General features: G+C 48.1%; 1 protein-coding gene across 4 annotated transcripts; it reads right to left on the bottom strand.

Annotated features, from left to right (window-relative positions):
• Nucleotides 1-192: 192 nt before the first annotated feature.
• Mfsd11 (major facilitator superfamily domain containing 11) lies at nt 193-20075 on the bottom strand. Of its 4 annotated transcripts, none has more exons than XM_075990199.1 (14): nt 19981-20075; nt 19558-19735; nt 19082-19137; nt 14852-14959; nt 14046-14125; nt 13840-13936; nt 12240-12298; nt 11812-11956; nt 8905-8945; nt 6297-6362; nt 4960-5085; nt 2802-2976; nt 1552-1687; nt 193-1401 (listed from the first exon to the last, which is right to left on the bottom strand). In XM_075990199.1, the coding sequence occupies exons 2-14, from the start codon at nt 19651-19653 to the stop codon at nt 1237-1239; spliced, it is 1350 nt and encodes a 449-aa protein (XP_075846314.1). In that variant the 5' UTR covers nt 19654-19735; nt 19981-20075; the 3' UTR covers nt 193-1236. The 4 variants fall into 4 exon arrangements, with proteins under 4 accessions (XP_075846314.1, XP_075846313.1, XP_075846315.1 ...); XM_075990198.1 differs by lacking the exon at nt 19981-20075 and adding an exon at nt 19832-19952; XM_075990200.1 differs by lacking the exon at nt 19981-20075 and having other exon boundaries at nt 14046-14100; nt 19558-19968.
• Between the last annotated feature and the right edge of the window lie 22 nt (nt 20076-20097).

The raw sequence follows: 20097 nt of genomic DNA, 5'->3' as shown, positions 1-20097 counted from the left end.
CTAATGCATACCACACCCACACACACTAAGTTGGTGAGTTTGAGCCAGACGTTGAGGCTGGAAGGGCAAGAGTTGGAGGCCGACCTGGAGTACACAGACCACATCTGGAAGCTTATTTAATATCTCAGTTGTAAAAGTGTCAGCTCTTATGAAAGGCAGTCAACAGTACTCAAACATTCTCTCAGACGCACTAGGAGGACAGGTTATTATTTATTGTAATTGTCAGGAAGACCATAGCAAAAGTCCCCCAGTAAATATTCTTCACTTCTCTTTACTGCTTTTGTGATTCACAAATGGCAGAGTCTTTACTTCATTTCAGAACATGTAACCGGCCACTCCTTGCTAGGAATGGCAGGGTAAGAGGACCTGTTCAACACAGCATTTCAAGAGAAGCTAAAGTCTCACGCCGAGTGTGTGCGGTGACATATTCTCACCACCCCAGCAATCTAGAGACGAAGGCAGGAGTATTGTCGGTGTACAAAGTCCAGGCCAGCAAGGGCTCAATATCAAGATCCTATGTCAAGCTGGGCAGTGGTGGCGCACACCTTTAATCCCAGCACTCAGGAGGCAGAGGCAGGCGGATCTCTGTGTGTTTGAGGCCAGCCTGGTCTACAAGAGTTAGTTCCAGGACAGGCTCCAAAGCTACAGAGAAACCCTGTCTCGAAAAAACAAAACAAAACAAAAAACCAAAAAAAAAAAAAAAGACCCTATGTCAAAAAGACGGTGCATTTTAAATCATGTGCTGGGCACACTCTATAATCCCAACACTGGAGGCAGGGAGGGCTGCAAGTCCAAGGCCAGCCTGGGCTACACAGTGAGACTCTATCTCAAGACAGCTGTGTCTCAAATCCTCACTCTCTATATGGAAGTCAGTCCCAGATCCACACGTGGAGTGGCACCTGCTTCCTGTTCCTAGGCAGTGAACACTCTCCACAGTCACAAGAATCCTGAGAGACACATGGCGACCAAGGCAGGATCTTCCCAGGAGAACGAGGATGAGGGAGACGTGACTGTAAGGATCCAAGGACGGTGGGTGGACAAACACCTCGGGAGGGCTGTAACTGACAGGATTCCTTCAGCCCTCCAGCTTCAGACTGCTAGGATCCGCCTGACTGACAGAGTTGATTCTTTCCCTTTCCATACTCAGCATCATCCAACAGTTTCGACACCGACAGGCAGCCACTTGAACCAGCTCTGCGGTGTGACCAGCTGTGCTTCCTGGAGACAGGGGCCTCATCAAATACTTCGGTAGTCAGAGCCTCGGGCCACAATGGCAGCAGCGTCCCACTCCACGGTGAAGAATGAGATGGTTCCAAAAAACCCAAATATCACCATGACCAGGAGCTGCCAGTGGAGGAGGAGGTAGTTGCTGTAGAAGAATGCCACAGCTGCGCAGATCGACTAGAACGAGAAAGATAAATCAGCACATGGGCCCAGGGCCTCAGCAGCTCCAGTCAGCCTGCTGCTTCTGCCCCAAAGGACACCTGCGATGTCCCAGGGGAGGAGTGACGGACGAGTGCAGGGACAGGACGCAGGGTGATCCAGAGTTACCTGGACAAACTTAAAGACGGCGAAGGCTGGCGCACTGTCTTCTGAGTAGAGAAAACCCAAAATGCTAAGCAGTTGGGTGTTGAAGCAGCTGTCTCCCAGGCCCAGCAGAAAACTGCAGAGAATGGCAACTTCTTTGCTGAGGAGAAGACAGACCCATAGGTTAGGGTGTGCGGCTTCGACAAAGGACTGGAGTCTGCCTCCCAGAACCCACTTCCAATGGCTTACCACCACTGGCCACTCCAGCACCGGGATCTGAGGCCCTCTTTTGAATTCCACAGGCATCTGAACTTAAACATGCACCACCCCCCCCCACATACATAGAATTTAAATAAAAAAATATGCCAGGCACATGCTTTTAATCCCAGAACTCAGAAGGCAGAGTCAGGCGGACCTCTGGGCGTCCAAGGCTATCCTGGTCTACATAGTGAGTTCCAGAACAGTCAGAATTATACAAGGGTCTTTACCCTGTCTCAAAAAAACCAAATCAGATAAAAAAGATAAAATAAATTTAATGTGTAGCACCAATACTTAGTTCACCAGAATACAGAAACACTGCTCCCAACAAAAGCAGTTTGTATTTGTCTCCTCCTCAGAGCTAAGGTCCCGAGTGTGCACATGTAACTCAAAAAAGAACAAATAAATACTAACTTTTCTAAGACCTTTTCTATGGTATTGGGAATTAAACCTGGGGTCTTCCAAACTCCAGGCCAGCATTTCATACTCAAACAGTGTTACGAATCCAGCCCACCTACTGGAAATCGCTCAGTAGGAAATTATGCTTAAATGCACAGACCTTTGCAGTCCAGCAAACTCTGGTCTACTCTCCGCAAAACAAATACTGTCTTTGGGCTAGGCTCCCTTGGATTGTGCTTTTCTCCAGACACTGCATCCATAATGAATCACAAGTCAAAGCAAAAGCAGGCCGCTCAGGTGGGCGTCAGAGTCTGAGATCCTCTTTGCCCTTCCTCTAACACTGGCCCAGCTCACTGCTCAAACAGCAGAGAACAGCATTCCCATCACACTCTTCTGCACAGATCAAGGGAGGCTCCAGTAAGTTAAAAGCAAGCACTGCAAAACTCCCTTGGGACGCTCTGGGTCCCTGCTCAACTCCTCCTGGCTCCGTCCCCACTTGACCCATGACCTTAGAAAGTTGACAGACTCTGAGGAGGGCTAGCGCTCCACTTCCAAACCTCCAGCCATTCACTCCTCCTGCCTACCCTGAGCCATCCAGAAAATGGCAGCCACTCTACCTGGGTGTGATGTAGGCGCCGCTGTCAGTTCCTTCCACGGGGGCAATGGGCGCATCTCCGGGCATGTTGAGAAAGATCAAGTAGAAGGCTACAAAGTGCACCAGGGCGCCCAGCAGCACGACTGGATTTCTGCCAAAGCGATTATTCTTGCTCAGCAGGCCGAAGAGGCTTCCACCTGGAGATTAAGACACAAGAATGCTTCAAAGGTCTCCACCCATCACAGAACCAGTCACGGGTTAGACTGAGGGGCCAGGGAATGAACTCTCAGCTGTCCAATACCTGCCCCAAACAGTCTCCAAAGTCAAACGGGGGAGTTACAGTATCTAGAACAACTTCCTCTGCATTCTAGCTAATCAGAGAATCAAAGGGCACAACTCATCAACTACACAGTTTTTTTTTTTTTGGATTTTTGAGACAGGGTTTCTCCGTAGCTTTTTGGTTCCTGTCCTGAAACTAGCTCTTCTAGACCAGGCTGGCCTCGAACTCACAGACATCTGTCTGCCTCTGCCTCCCGAGTGCTGGGATTAAAGGCGTGCACCACCACCGCCCGGTTTGAGACCACGCCTCAGGTAGCCTAGACCTAGGGCTGCTGCTTCTGCCTCCACCTCCCCACAAAGCTCGTCCAGGAGCCATGACTGGCAGCAGTCACCAAGAAGCTGCAGAGTGCCAGAAGCGCACGGAGGGGCAAGGAAGGCTTTCAGGAGGGTGAGTGCCAAGGCTGCTGTCATGACTGAGGAGACTAAGGGGGAAGGAGGAAATATGCAAGGCCTGCCTCAACTACAGTGAGTTCAAAGACAGCCTGGGCAACTTTGTCAGATTCTGTCTCAGAGTTTTAAAAACGAGTGGGGTAAGCAGCGAGCTCAGTGGTGGAGTGCTTGGTCTCTTATGTGCAAGACTCCAGGTTTAATTCTGACCATAAAAAGAAATTAAAAAACTTGGCAGTTTTTAAATGTAACCTGGGCAGTGGTGGCACATGCCTTTAATCGAGGCTAGCCTATGCTACATAGTGAGTTCCAGGTCAGCCAACAGCTACATAAGCAGCAAGGTCATCTCAGAAAAAAAAAAGTAACATTCTGTAGCATAGTGGAGGTAACTATGGTTAATGACAATTATCTGTAGGTTGCAAAACAGGTAGTAGAAAGGATCTGGAAGGTTTCATAACACAAGCAATGATAAATACTTGAGGCAACGGAAGTGCACATTACCTTGACCTGGGATCTGGTCGTCACACAATGAGATGCCACACTGTACCCCTGGTTCCCGCATGGCTAGCAGTCCCTCTGGAAAGCAGCTTGGGGTCCCTAGCGCCTGCTAACCTGCTTTCTTCTTTTTTTTTGGTTTTTTTTTGAGACAGGGTTTCTCTATGGCTTTGGAGCCTGTCCTGGAACTGGCTCTGTAGACCGGGCTGGCCTCGAACTCATAGAAATCCACCTGCCCCTCCCGAGTGCTGGGATTAAAGACGTGCGCCACCAAGGCCCGGCGCTGCATTCTTCTTAATGAACAGAGCACGCAGCATCTCCCACATCTGTGAGCTCTCTCTAATCCTACATTTGAAGCCAAATGAGGTAGGGTGGCTCGGGGACCACCGGGCTGGGCTAGTCTGAAGTGGGGGTAACCTGCAGGGCTGTCGCAAGCACTTAGGAAGGGCTTCTGCTGACAGCGTTGACTCACGGGTGCCCACAGGAACTGAAGGCAGGGGAAAGCCTAGCCCCGCCTTTACTTTCTGGCAGTCTCTAGGTCCTCTCTGACTTAGCTCTGCACACATGTTAACCACGAAGAGAGTCTGTGAGAATGGACGGTATCCAGCCTGTTTCACCCTACTTTGAAAGCACAAAGCTATGAGTCCTGAGATACCTCACTGTCAGTGTCCTATTCCAACCCCACAAAGGTGCCAGCAGGGTCTCCAGCCACCCATCTCCCCACCAGCTCCCTATGGTGACATCACCCTGAGCAGGAGTCATGGATGAGCTTTCAGGGAGAGCCAAATTGTCCCCTCCAGCAACGAGGAGTTCTTTGAAGTACCTCGCAGAACCAGAACTGGAACAGCTGACCGCGCTGTAACCTCTGCCTCTCAAGTGCTGGAATTAAAGGTGTGTGCCACCACTACCCAGAAAATAAAAGGTTTTTAAAGTAAAAAGCAAAATGCAAACCAACCTACCTAAAATTTCTCCAATGCCGATGAAAATTCCAGAGAGTCCAATGAGGCTTTTCTCTTCTGTCCCAAATTTGTTTACAGCCCCAATACAGGTCCCGTACACCCCCGAGAAGAACGTCAGCTCCAGACCTCAGGGGAGAGAAAACCAGCTTTAACCAGTTCCACAGCTGCTGTCTCCTTTCCCGACTTTTGCCTGCACCCAGTAGCTGAGCTTGACACAGAAACCAAAACTCAGAGACTAAAATGCATCCCAGGTGGGCAGCTTTATGCTGTGTAAATGACAGACAGTGCTCTCCGAAAGCCTACCCAAAACTCAGCTCCCCACACAGTGGCTTTGTAGGCACAGCCTTAGGTGATGGGCCCGCAGGGTGGGTGCTTGCTTCCTGCTCTCTGCCAGCCGTGTGACCACACAGCGGGAGGACAGCTAGAAGAACCCTCCCCAGAACCTGACAGCGCTGACACCTGCGCTGGTTTCCTAGGTGCCAAACTGTGTAAATCAGTGTGGTTTGTAGCTGAGCTGCTGGGGGTTTTGAGACAAGGTCTCACTATGTAGCTAAGGTTGGCCTGGAACTTGCATCTTTCTGCCAGTAGGTGCCATGACATCAGGCTCAGACTGGTTTTGATTTTTTTTTTTTTAAGATTTATTTTATTTTTATGTGTATGGTGTTTTGCCTGTAGGAATGTCTATGCACCGTTGTGTGCAGTGTCCAGAGAGGCCAGAAGAGGGTGCTGGATCCACTAGACCTGGACTTACATGTGGGTGCTGAGAACCAACCCTGACCCCTAGAAGAGCAACAAATGCTCGATACAGCCAACCCACCTTTCCAGCCTGTTTTGGGGCTGCCTTCCACTCCCGCCCCAACGGTAGAGATCAACCCACGGCCCTGAACTTGCTAGGCAAATGCTCGGCCACTTAATTATGCAATTACATCCCCAGTCAAACCTCAACTTCTTTTTTCTTTTTCTCTTTCTTTTCTGATCCTCTCACACTGAATTAGGGCTGGCCCTGTGATTGGCTGTCACCAACAGAGCGAAGCAGAAGTGATACAAGGGCTCTCCTGTCAATCACAAGGAGGGAGGAGGTCACTCGGAGAGCTATACCGAGTCCTGATGCTACAGGAAGGGAAAGACTGACTGACAGAATATGATTCAGTCTTCCATCAGTCACCAGGAAGGTACTGGATATGTAAACAAAACTGTCTCAGAGGCTCTGGCCACCACTGCCCTCTGCGAGCCGCCTCAGGAGGTGTCGCAGGCTAGCACTGGGTAGTCAGAGCAGAGCAATACCGAGCTATTGTTTTAGTCAGAAGACAGCGACAGAGCAGAAAGAGCGGCTGTACCTGTGTAGGCAGTCGTAATGCTCAGAAGGAGCATCTCCTTGGTGACACACAACTTCAGAGACTTTTCTGGAAGGAGAAAAATTGGACAGACTTAGATTTTAATTGGGAGCCAAAAGTTTTAAAAACCATTTCCTTCAGCCAGAACATTCTTCTCATCACTGAAGCCAGTAAACAAAGAATCTAAATTTTCAGATTAAAATGCATGAGGCATGAACTAAGTCTGCCCTGTAAATAGAATGCTTATTTCAAGGGATTAAATATGTTCTGGAGACACACTGTCCTCGATGCGTTTTTAGCTCCTAATAACCGGAGGGGAGGGGAAAGAAACCAGAACAACAAGAGACAATAAAACACTTGAGCAGACACTACAGACAGGCTACACAGGGAGTCAGTGAGCAGAGTACCTGGGTCAGAACCACCTGGAGTGTCCTGACCCACAGAGACAGACTACAGACCAGGGCTTCCCTGCTCTGGGGTTTGCAGACAGCTTGATGTCTGCCTCTGCATGGAGCAGTGTGGAAGAGATCTACGGGAGAGAATACATTTCTAAAAATGCCTACCACCCCAGACAGGGGCTCATGCTGGCTCAGGCCACAGTGGAACTTCCTATGCAGCCTAAGGGGTCCGCAACAAGTCAGTCCTCCTGTCGCTGTCTTGAGCGTCAGGCTCACAGACCTAGGTTGCCATGCCTGCCAAGTTTCATCTGAATTTCCCACTTATTTATTTATTTTAGGCAGAATCTCAGGCTAGCCTTGAACGCCTCGATAGCTGAGGATGACAGCTGACCCCCTTGTCCCTCAAGTATTGGAATTACAGAGCCCAAATGGAAGGATCCATAGGTTTCAAGCAAGCCTGAGCTACACAGTGAAAATCACTGTTAAACAAAACAAAACAAAACAAAAAAAACCAGTTGCTAAATTGCTGCTTCTGTTAGTTTCACTTTAGTCCTCTGACCCTGACCACAGTGGATCTTCTGGCAGACAAGTTCCAAGACTCCACACTGGAAAGCCTGAGTCCCAATGGCGGCAACCTCGCATTTTAGTCAGGGAACCTCGCTATAACCTATTTACTTAGCGCCAAACCCCAATTTGTAATTATGAATGCGTCTCTGAAACGCAGGTTAAACAGTTCTAATGACAGAGCACCCATGTCCGTGGTCCTTCCTAAAAACAGGCCTTGTGCCATCTGAGCCACGCCACAGCTGATGAGATCAAGAATTTCCACTCTGACAAAAGGGACCTAACAACTCATAAACCCCCACGGGCCACAGGCACTGGGAAGTCCTGAGAGCTGATGGCCTACAACAGACTGCTCCCACGGGGAGTAACTGCCTTAGCAAGGTCTCTCCTGGGAAGCAGAGAAGCTGAGAGGTTGTGGGGTAATGGGGTAATGCTCTTGTACACTTTGTAAAGATCTGTCACTAATATAAGTTTAATAGAACGCTGACTGGCCAGTAGCCAGGCAGGAAGTATAGGCAGGGCAACCAGACTAGAATTCTGGAAAGAGGAAAGGCAGAGAATCAGTCACCAGCAAGACGCAGAGAAAGCAAGATGAGAATGCCTCAGTGAGAATAGGTACCAAGCCACATGGCTAAACTTAGACAAGAATTATGGGTTAATTTAAGTTGTAAGAGCTCGTTAATAATACGCCTGAGCTAACAGGCCAAACAGTTTATAATTAATGTAAGCCTCTGTGTGTTTCTTTGGGATTGAAGGGCTGCGGGACCGGGTGGGACAGAAACTTCCGTCTATACTGGGCAGAAGCTGGAGTGTCAGAAGTCTGCCTGAGTCTTGAGGAAATACTCGACTCCATGTGAATCACTGACTTTGCCTGTTGAGTCTGCCCAGGCTCAAATCCACTCCAGCCACCCACTGGCCATCTGGTTGACCTTCGGTGGAACTTCCTGACAGCCTGCTGTCCAGTCAGTAAGATAGCACTTGTTTGTAAAAGTTCCAGCCTGGACACTGATAATCACATGGTCCCAGTTGCTAACCACTAAGCTGCCCACTCCGAATCTCAGGAGCAAGGAGTACGCCCATCCCCATCTTAGGACCATCAGATAAAACTTCCTCTGTGACCCAAGAGCTGTTGGGTTACTTGTGAACAGCTCCGAGTGGACTCGTCCAGGTCCTGGAAACCCCAGCTTTCTTCTTTGGAACAGAAGTGTCAACCATTGCCTACTACGGAACCTCAGAACACTGGTGAGCATGGCAGCAAGGTACCAAACAAAAAGTTTACCAGAGTCTGCGGCCTGAGGAAAGGCTCAGTGAGCAAGTGTGGCTGCTCTTACCAGCCCCCAGTCCCTGGAGTCATGGCTCTGCTCCAAGGAGCAGCCTGTGGTTTGCTCTCAACTCCAATGTCAACAGAGTCCCTACACCTGAGGCCTCTCCCCGGCACCCCCGCCCCACCTCCTTAGGTGGACAGCAGCATCATTCACCCCTCACAGCCCCATGTTACAGAGACACTGGTGGAAAGATGATATATTCTAGAAGTGTATACCTGGAAGACGGAAGACACTGGGGACGTCAACCCAGAGTTACCCTGGAAATGGGGAGCAAATGCTGGAGGTGTTGCCAACAGCTCCGCATTTCAGACAGGGAATACTTACTAAACGCATCTACTGCCTTTGTCACGTTGTTCTGGGCAGACCTGAGAAGATAAAATAAGACTGTTTCCCCCTGGAAACCACAAAGAGAACAAAGCAGCACACGCTAAGCGGCCACCCCGCTCCCGTCTAGACTTGTAAATCTATGGCCTCAGCTGGGTTTGATGGCACACTCCCTTAATTTCACTGCTTCAGAGTCACAGGCATGGGAATTTTGGGGAGTCCAGGCCAGTAACAGTTACACAGTGAGACCCTGTATCAAACCAAACCACACCTCTGCTCTATGTGGTAGCCAGTGACTGTCAGTGTTCTCTGCTATGAGGGCCCCATCTTGGCCCTGGTCTTCAGGCTGCTCATCACGATTCCCGGAACCTCCTCATTCTGAACAACGGAACAGGACTGTCTCCTAACGAACTTACACATACACTCATCTGTCTCCTTTTGGAAAATGACACTGGGGTGAGACAGAAATACTTTGCTGCTTTTGTATACACAAGTATTGTTCACCCTTGAAAGGTCTCACTCACAACTAGGGTCAGATCCAGGCTTTGTGCACACACGCCAACCTCTACCCCAGCCCAGACACATATTCTTAATCTTGTTGTTTCCAAACTGTCAGAGAGAATCTGAGAATCCATTTCCCACTACTCTTCTCATGTAGACAGGAAGCCTTTCATCATTCAAATTCTTTAAAATCATGACTATCTGGGGCTGGCGAGAAGGCTCAGTGGGTAACAGCACTCGACACCAAGTCTAACAACCGGAATCTGTGGGACAGACAATGGCGGAAAGAACTGACTCCCGAAAGTGTCCTCTGACACGTATGTCCTATGTCATGATACACAACTGCCTACATAGATACACATACACACAAATAAATGTATTAATAATTAAAAGCAAGGGGCTAAACAGAGGACTTGGTGGCTAAGACCAGTGGCTGCTCTCCCAGAGGACCCGGGCTCTAGTCCCTGTATCCACACGGTGACTCACAGCCATGTATAACTCCAATTCCAGAAGAATCAATGCCCTCTCTGGCCTCTAATGGCACTGGGCACAAAGGTGGTACAGATATACATGTAGGCAACACATCCATACACATGAAATACAACACTTTTTAAAAATAAAATTAGTAAAGATCTCCCGACATAAAAATAAAAACATGACTGCCCCGGGTCCCGCGGTTGGGACAGTCTGGGGACCCCTTACAGGTGTATGACTTCTACCACCTCTGACACCAGTCCAGTAAGAGCAGAGGCTTGCCCTCTGCTAGGGCTGGCACACGGTCAGCACTCTTTGCCAAACAAAGGCGCAGAAGTTCAGGATGAGAGAACGCTGATCAGGCCGAGCAGCCCTCCTGAGAACTACGCTTTACCGCAGGTGCAGCGAGCTCCTCTCTAATCTGCTGACTAACGCTATGACACAGCGCTGAGAACCTGATCCCAGGGCACGCTCACAGATCACGGTACGTCAGCCTTGTTAGGAGACAGCATCTTACGGCTCACGGTCATACAGCAGCCCGTCACTAACAGGAACCCATCAAGAGGGGCACAACTGTGTGTATGTAACACATCCTCAGCCCAAGGACTCTTCTCCATCACTTTAAATACTCTCAGTAAGTTTTCTTTTTCTTTTATGTGCACTGGAGTTTTGCCATGGGTGTGGGGTTCCCTGGAACTGGAGCTACAGTTGTGAGCTGCCATGTGGGTGCTGGAATTGAACTTGGATCCTGTGGAAGTGGACGCTCTTAACCACTGAGCCATCTCTCCAGTCCCTCAGTGCAAGCTTCCAACTGCAGTTTTATGCGTTGCTTGTTTATTAAAAAAGTAATGCAGAAGCAGGGCATAGTGGCGCACTCCTTTAATTTAATCCCAGCACTAGGGAGGCAAAGGCAGTTCAGTCTCTGAGTTAGAAGCCAGCCTGGTCTACACAGTGAGTTCCAGGACAGCCAGGACTACATAGTGAGACCCTGTCTCAAAAAAAAAAAAAAAAAAAAGACAGACAGACAGACAGATAGAAAGATAGATAAATAAGGCAACATAAAATGCTCAGTGCAAAAGTTTTAACAATGAATAAAAAGATGTAAGAAAAATCTCCATATTTTGTCAAGTCTTTAATTCCCACCCCCTTGAATCTAAATGACACTGCAGACAAATCACCTATGATTTTTGGTTTGTATGGCTTTTGAAACAAGTGTTATGTAGCCCAGGATGGCTTTGAACTTGATGAGCAGTAGAGAATAACCTTCAATTCCTCATCCTCCTGCCTCCAGCCCCCAAGTGCTGGGATTACAGTCACGTGCCACGATGCTTGGTGACCTTCCATACCTGAAATAATGTCACTACTGAGATTCACTGAGGTGACGGGGTGTGCTGGCCCTCACTTGTGATCCAGCAGCAGAAGGCTGATGCAGGAGGATCTAGAGCCCAGGCTAGCCTAAGCTATGTAGTGAGAGAGCCCATCTCAAAATCAGAAAGAACTGTGCTCAGGTAATTACAGTACTGGAAATTTCCTGGCTCTTGAGAACCGCAGGGGCTTTGCCACTTGCCCCAAGCACAGCCCTAAGGAGCTGGTAAGCTGGACCACTGCACGGGACTGAAGGTGTCTGCCCGGCCTTGCATGGAGAGACTGCTGACCAGAGTGGGAAACCGTGGCCTAAAAACAGGACATGATTTTTGCTTCTGTGAGGGTCACCCTCAGCTGTGGAAGGACTTAAATCTCGGGGAACCTTTCATGGCCTCTCTTCCAGTCTTTCCCTTCTCTGTCCTCCAAGGCTCTTCTTCATCTCTGCTTGAATCCCCCCATGTCTGTCTGCCAGGGAGCACCATGTGTTAGCTGTGGTAAACAGTCTAACGTCCCTAGACCCCACGTGCTCACAATCTAACATGAAGAAGAATGTCCCAGGTGTCTTACTCAGGGGCTTCCATGTCCTGGTCATCGCAAGACTCTTCTTCTCCAAAGACATTCTCAGGGTCTGGTTTCCGAATGAGAAAGAACAGAACTGTCCCCACGAGGCTTATCACCGTCAGGGCAATGAACACCGTCCTCCGGTCGTTCTCTGGGGACAAGAGGAGAGAGTGGGCAGCACGGGTGAAGCAATGCCAGTTAGTGCCACGCCCACCGGTTGTCGCCAAGCAGCCCACCACTCCCTCAAGACATTTTTAAGGCGCCAGTAGAAATTTAGGAAGAAATAGCCACGCCCACCTTCATCTTTCAGCTAGTGAAATACTAACAAGCCAAAGAAAACAGCACAAGAACAGAGCCGGCTCACTGAAGAAAGGCACAGACCCAACCACGTAACACTCACAAACCCTCGGGAAAGCAACGTGAGTAAAACCAACCTGAAATCTGAGTCTTCCCTTGCCAGGCAAAATATATGTAGAGATTTCCAAAGAACAAGCTGTGGGGAAGAAAAGGAGAAGATGGTGGGGAATCACTGCAATTCTTGGAGTGGGTTAAGATTTCTTTTTTATTTACTTGAAACAGGGTCTCTGGCTGGCCTGGAACCCAGAGGTCTACCTGCCTCTGCCTCCCAGTGCTGCCATTAAAGACGTGGGCAACTGTGCCAAGTTCAAACTTAGGGCTTGTCAAACATCACCTGCGTTATTTCAAGAGGGGAAAGAGGATAGTGTGTGTGTAGGGGGGGTGATTTTGTAAAGAACCTGCCTGCCCTAGCTCACTTAAAGTGTCAACACCACCTGACTTCTTCTGAGCCATCAGCTGACCCAGACGCAGGCGACAGCAAGCTGACTCTGCACTGCCCTAAAGAACTTGACTCACTCTGACACTTGTGACTTACTGGGACTCTCGGAGAAAACTGGAAACAAACTTATGCTACTTTTAAAATCCTAAAATTTAAGGACTTTGCGAATAAATCTGTGACTGAAATCCCCACCTGCAGCTGTTTGTTTGGCAGACTTTCCTGAGGATGGCCACTCACCAGCTCTCCTGTTTCTGAATCTCTAACTCCCTAAGACTAAACTTCTGCACCAGGCGTGATGGGTGCACCCACAGTCTCAGCTACTTGGGAGGCTTGAAGCAAAATAATCACACAGAGAGTGGAGCTGTTCAAGGTCAGCCTTGTGAGACTCACACACACACACACACACACACACACACACACACACACACACACTCACACCAATCACCACTATTAACTAAACAGACAAGCTTAAGTCTTATGAAAAACCAAAATTCTCTAAGAACTGTAATCCGCTGAGCTGTTGGTATATGGAGAAGGTATGACAGGGCTACAGTGCACAAGCGGGGCAGCCTGCCGGAGGAGTTGTTCTCTCCTCCTGCCATGTGGGCCTAGGGACGCGACTCAAGTCAGCAGGTCTGGTAGTAAGTGCTTTTATCCACAGCCACCCAGGAGCTCCAGGCTGGCCTTGAACTTGCTGCAATCTTCCTGCCTCTACTCCTGAGTGCTCGAATCACAGGTCCATGCCACTATTCCAAGTTCTCCCGGGTATACTCGTGAACCCCAAAGGTCCTAGGCAGAACGACTGGGGCTGCTCTTTCCTTAAGGAAGAGCCACCATGCTGTATCGTTCAGAAGCAGGACCACTGTTCTCCCTTCTGAACTTGGTGGATTTATTAATAGCTATCTGGGCGGTGCAGCTTGGCAGGAAGGACGTGGCTAATGGGCTCCAGATAACCATATTTACATGGGTTAACTTTCAGGCTCTTTTTTCTCATCTGTAGCAAACAGATAATACCTCCTAAGTTTCTGTGAAGATAACATGAAATTAAACAATCCAAAAGGCCTAAAGTACAGAGGATGCAAAATATATGGAGGTTAATATTTTGTTTGCTGTTTTTAAATTTTAGTAAAATAGTTCCATGCATTTTATGTAATTAACAAAGTATGACTCTGTACCCCACACAAAAAGTGCTAGATGAAGAAATCCAAGGACAGACTGAGCTCCAACAAGATTATTACCTAGACTGTAAGAGTGCCCAGAAAATCCCGCTGTTTCTCCCGATCGTGTGCTCATCGGAATTTATTGTCAGGCAATTTCCTTGTGCTGTCCAAAGCACTAAAATTCAAACCAAGAGTTCATCAGAGGAGTGAAGTCAGGCAGCTTCCCGTGCTAGCGTGTGAACAGCACCCGTGCCCCAGGAAAGCAGGCAAAGGGCGATGCTCACCAGCAGCCGCGATTCCAATGAAAACAGACGCCGTGTAGAAGGACCATGGGAAAGGCTGGATAAAAACGGCAATGTACATGCTAAAATACAACAGGTCAGTGCATTATAGTCAAACAGTACATTAGCAGAACGCTAAGCATGCCGCCCAGGGGCCAGCTCGGAGGTTCACAACCTTCACTTCGAACCGGAAAGCACTTTCTTGATTTAGGCTTTTGGAAAGGGATGAACATGACTGATTTCGGGATTTTTTTCTCCCCAGAAAAGCAGTCAAGCCCAGACCTCCGCGTATGACAGACAAGTGCTCTGCCACTGAGCCTTCTGCAACCCAGGCCACTGACGGCTGTTTACCATCTCAAGCCTGAAGTGCACATTTCCCGGGTTTGCCACAGCTTCTGCCATGAGCTCAACGCACGACGAGCTCGAGCTAGGAACATTCCTTGATTTCACATAACAGAAAGAAAACTTACTTCACGGAAGGCTCTTTTCAACCCTAACAGAAAGAGACTTTCGCATTCTAATTACTAACAGTAAGACAACAGCTGCTATCCGCCAGATATGGGAACCTGATGAATACCAAACTCTGAAGGCCGAGCTGGGAGGATCACCAGGCCTGGACTGCAGAGAGAAACTGTCTCAGGCACAGGTCCAACTTAATGCATGCTTCTTATCAGTGAGAAGTCCAGTATTCCTGAGCACGAAGCAGAGCACCGAATCCCTGAAAGGACCATGACCACTCCCCACTGGACTTCCCAGATGGGCTAAAGTGCTCTAAATTAAACAACCACAGGGCAAACGGGACCACTCACCTGTAAAACAGGCCACTGACAAACATAGAGATCTGAGGTCCTACGATGGCGACCACGGACGGAGTGATCAAATTGGAAGCAGAGAAAACGCCGTAGATAATTGCCAAACTGCTCACACAGTGGACAGGAGGGGAAAAGAACAAAAACCTTAAGTAACGTCTCAAAAATTCACTTTTCAAATTTGACTTAGGGCTCATCAGGAAAAGGTCCCTGGGGTCAAGTCTGACGACCTGAGTTTGATCCCAGAACCCATACTGTGGAAGGGGAGAACCAACTCCTGAAGTTGTCCTTTGACCTCCACGCTCACACTGTGGTATGTGGACACTCATATACTCATGCACAAAATAAGATGATGTAAAATTCTACCCAAAACATGTAAACTTTATAACTTTGTAAAACATTCCATAGGCTTTAGTCAGAATATATATTTATATCTTTAAAGATCACATTAAAGTTCTCAGTTATGTAACATAAATACATCCTTACTTTATATATATATTAGTTATTGATAGATGGATAGTTTTTGTTGAGACAGGGTCCTACTATGTAGCACTGGCTGGCTTGAAACTCACTGTGTAGCGTAGCCCAGGCTGAGTTTGAACTCATGGCAATCCTGCTGCAGTCTCCAAAGAGCTAGGATTACTGGCATGCAATGGAACACTGGCTGCTTTTTGTTTGTTATGACAGGGTCTCCAAATCTTTTTATTTGGATTTTTGAGACAGGGTTTCTCTGTAGTTTTTGGTGCCTGTCCTGGAATTCACTCTGTAGATCAGGCTATCCTCGAACTCAGAGATCTGCCTGCCTCTGCCTCCCAAGTGTTGGGGTTAAAGACATGTGTCACTACTGCCCGGCCTTCAGGGTCTCCAAATCTTATCCCTGGCTTGTCTCAAACCTGCAGCAATGCTCCTGTCTGTCTGTCCCACGACACTGTCGGAATTCTAGGCATGTGCCACCACATCTGTCTTATATTAAATATTTTATCTCGTTTCTTTCAGCCAGCTTGCCTGTAACACGACTCCAGGTACTGGTTTTCACAGGGAATGCTAAAATTAGCACCATGCCAAGGACTTTACGGGCATTTCCTCTTAAAGCCTAGATGCTGTGGAAAGAAGGCCTCACTTCATGGAATAGGTTGCCTCAGTTCAACCATCGTTAGGGGAGATCAGTCTGTTCCACTATGACTTCTGGTAGCCAAGTGGCGTTCCTTCGCTATAAATGACAAGCGGAGTTAGGGTCTGCTTACATTAGAATTTATTTTACTCACCTCAACATTTTTTTTTTGTTACTCCTCAGCCCTATTACATATACGCAATTTGGTTATATGTATACTTTACATAAATATGTAATTGCCTATATGGACAGTTGTCATCTCACTAGATAGCCAGGCCTGGCCTTGAACCCACTATTCTCCTGCTTGAGCCTCCCAAGTACTGGGATTACAGATATACACAGCATGTCTAAGAACCCTACTACATACATCTTTTCTTCTCTACATAGTTCTGGCTGTACTGGAACTTACTATATAGTAGAGGCGGGCCTTGAACTCAGAGATTTCCCCCACATCTGCCTCCCAAATGCTGGGATTAAAGGCTACATCACCTTACCCAGCTTACTACACGTATCTTAAACAGAATGGTACTAACGCCATCTTGAGGGTCCTGATTTCATTTATTAGGCAGTGCTTAAATCTGTAAATTCAGAGTAAATACTTCTTTGATTTCCATAAACTGCTCAGATAATAAATGTATTATTTCATAGGATAGTGGTGGCGCACACCTTTAATCCCAGCACTCGGAGGCAAAGGCAGGAGGATCTCTGTGAGTTTGAGGTCAGCCTGGTTTACAGAGTGAATTCCAGGACAGGCTCCAAAGCTACACAGAGAAACCCTGTCTTGGAAAAAAAAAAATCTTTCATTTGTTCTTTAAAATACACAGAAGACACAGCACTACAAAGTTCTGACAGTACTAACCACTTCCACTTATCCTCAGACACCGCATACCAGAATTAGATAAAAATCTAAAGAGTTTGGGGCCGAGCAGTAGTGCCACACACCTTTAATCCCAGCACTCAGGAGACAGAGGCCAGCCTCGCCTACAGAGTGAATTCCAGGGCAGCTAGGACTACACAAAGAAATTGTGTCTTGAAGAAAATGCTTTTTAAAAAAAAATTTTGGAAACCGGGCTGTGATGGTGCAAGCCTTTAATCCCAGCACTGAGGCTGAGGCAGGTGCATCTCTGTGAGTTCAAGGTCAGCCTGGTCTACAGGTTCCAAAGCTACAGAAAAACCCTGTCTAGAAAAACCCCCCAAAAAAAAAGTTTTGGAACTGAGGGACAGGGTAATAGCAAACCTATAAGCACAGAGAAATTACAAAAAGCAGCCAGCCAGACACAGACATAGCAATGTCTGCCTGCAATTAATTCCAGTACTTAAGAGGCAGCGCGTGAGTAGGCTCTAGGCCAGCTACAGGGTAAGACCTTATTTCTCTTTCTAAAGTTTATAAATCAATCAAATGTAAAGAGAGTGTGTGTATAGCTCAATTTCACAATTCTGCAGTGTATATATATGAGAGATAAAGAAGTACAATTCTTGTCAAATGAAAGTTTTGTTTTTGCTGGATGGTGGTGGCACACCTTTGATCCCAGCACTCAAGAGGCAGAGGCAGGTGGATCTTGATGAGTTTGAGGCCAGCCTGTTCTACAGAGTGAGTTCCAGGAGGGTCCAGGCAACCCAGAGAAACACTATCTCAAAAAGCGCCCCCCTCCCCGCAAAAAAATAAAGTTTTGTTTTGTTTTAAAGAGAGCCCTGAGCTAAATGAGGTGGTTCATTTGGTTAATCCTAGGACTCAGGAAGCAGAAGAGGATCTCTGTAACTTTAAGAGCAGTCATTTTGAGTCCAACCTGGTCTACAGAACAAGTTCAAGGCCAGTCAGGGCTACATACAAAATCTTTGCCTCAAAAAAATAAAACTGATAGATTAATAGATAAATAAATAAGGCCAGGCAGAGTTACATAGTGAGAATGTCTCTCTGAAAATGCAAAGAAAAAGAAGCATGCCCTACTTATACACAAGGCGGAAAGAGCCAGCAGGACAAACTTAGAACATTCTTAGAGAACAGACAGACAATGCTGAGGCTGCCAGCCTCGCTTGGCCTCTGACCCAGCAAACCACAAGGCACCTGACAGTGTCCAATTTGTCTAGTATCTAGGCTCAGTGTCACCTTCCTACCTACATGGGGTGAGAGCCAGAGAGGCTCTCCTAGCCCTGAGCTAAAAGATGCTGAATTCTTGGATGTAGGTTATCGGGGAGGGGGACACGCCGAAGCTGGGCCGAGTGCTACAGGCTTCTAATCGCATTATTAGCTAGAGGATCAGAAGTTCAAGGTTATCCTGCGGTACTCTGTGAGCACAAGGCCAGGCAGCAGCTAAGGCTACCAGAGAAGAGGAAGAGAATTGCATGCCCATCTCCAGCTACAAACCCAGAGGACTACAGACGTGTGAGGTTTTCATTCTTTCTGCCTCGACAGCATAAACATCCAAACGCTTAAGAAGAAACTGCAAGCTGAGGTCAGGTGGTGGTGTCACAAGCCTTTAACCCCAGCTCTTAGGAGGCCGATCTCCTGAGTTCGGGGCCAGCCTGGTTGGTCTACAGGGTAAGTTTCAGGTCAGCCAGGGCTAGAGAGAAACCCTGTCTTGAAAAACCAACAACCAAAAAAAAAATAGTTCCACATTAAGGACCCAATGTTTCAACAACTACCGTACTGTTTAGGATCAGAATGACTGACAGACTTGCATGCTTATTGAACAGGGAGCACTACGCTGTCTTCATTTCCATCATCTTAGCAAAGAAACTGGACTCATTAAAAAAAAAAATCTACCATCACATTTTGGGGATCGAGGCATGACCACCATCCCTGGTCTATCATTTTTCACTGCCACATTTTAAATTTTATGTGTAAGGGTGTATTCCTGTGTGGAAGTCACATGACAACCTCCAAGCTTTGGTTCTCTCCTTCCACCAAGTAGATTCTGGGGATTTATTTGAACAGCCTTGGAGGCAAGGGTGGCCCTATCGGGCTGGCCCTCAGGTCAGAAAAGAGCCAGATTTGACACAATTACTGCTTCTCAGAGATTTGAATAAAATCAGATGTTAGAGCACTTCATTGCTGGCTTTCCTGAAGAGATGGACCGAACTACGACATGCACAGTCAAATCATGCACACGGTACAATACCTGGTATATCCACTGCCATGAAAATCTGTGCTATTTAAGCTCCTGATGACAGTTTGCTGTGTGGAAGATAAAATAATCAACGAAGACGCCTTGCCACCTCCCTCCCCCTTGCAAAGCCTAACTTCTCGGAACATGTTAGGATCCCCAGTGCTCTCTCCCCGACGGGGAAACGGCAACCAGATAGATGTACCTGCACTGGGTTTTGGTGCCCCAACCACCCAAGCACTAAACTCAGCGTTTAACGCGGACAAGAATTAAAGTAATTATGGCCAGTATTCAAACTCCAAGCCGCGTCTGAGTCATAAACGCCAGTGTTTAACATGAAACCAAACCAAATCATAGAGAACAAGGAAGGGTAGGTTGAAAAACAGGAGGAGCAATCTAGTCGTGGTAGCGGACATCAACGTTTATTGTCACCAACCGGAGGGCATTGTGATATAGGCATTTCAAAGGAGAGAGGACAAGTTCCAACTCACCGCTACATTTCCACAAGTTTGAAAGGCGGTGAACATAAACATAAAGGCAACTCCTAAAATAACGATGTTGAAAAGCTTTTTAGATTCCGGGGACATTTTGGCTCCGCTTGGTCGGGGATCAGCAGCGACCCAGGGCAGTCAGTCACCTCTCTTCCTCCAGCCGATCCCCCTGACAGTCCTGAGGAAAGAAACGAGATGAGAGAGCCAGGCAAGCCAGCCTGCCGATTTCCAGTCCTCGGGAGGGAATCGCGGGCTTAGAGGAAGCTCTCCCCACCCGCACGGTCAGGACACTCCAGGGACGTGACCGAGTGGAGAGGAGACCCGGGGCCCGCAACGCTGCAACTCCTAGTTCCGACGAGGGGGGATCAGGGGCAAGGACGGGCTGCGCAAGTCGCTGGGGCCCGCCCTCCCGGCCTGACTCACAGAAGATCACGAGACCGGTCAGCTGACCGCAGGGTAGGCGCAGCGCCCGCCGGGAAATGTAGTCCCTGGTGGCGGGGAATACGCCTGCGCACGGCGGAGAGCGCGTGTCTCGGGCGC

Source organism: Microtus pennsylvanicus, chromosome 11 (genome assembly GCF_037038515.1).
Source record: "Microtus pennsylvanicus isolate mMicPen1 chromosome 11, mMicPen1.hap1, whole genome shotgun sequence".
Classification (NCBI taxonomy): Eukaryota; Metazoa; Chordata; class Mammalia; order Rodentia; family Cricetidae; genus Microtus; species Microtus pennsylvanicus.
This window is presented reverse-complemented; position numbering and strand designations above follow the sequence as displayed.

What these genes read in the sequence shown, in the direction of transcription:
- Mfsd11 (XM_075990199.1), bottom strand. Translation starts at nt 19,653, where the DNA reads ATGTCCCCGGAATCTAAAAAGCTTTTCAACATCGTTATTTTAGGAGTT. An exon ending in AAACTTGTGGAAATGTAGCG is followed by an intron (nt 19,138 to 19,557) that starts GTGAGTTGGAAC and finishes TCTTCCACACAG; the next exon opens with CAAACTGTCATCAGGAGCTT. An exon ending in CCGTCTTTAAGTTTGTCCAG is followed by an intron (nt 1,402 to 1,551) that starts GTAACTCTGGAT and finishes TTCTCGTTCTAG; the next exon opens with TCGATCTGCGCAGCTGTGGC.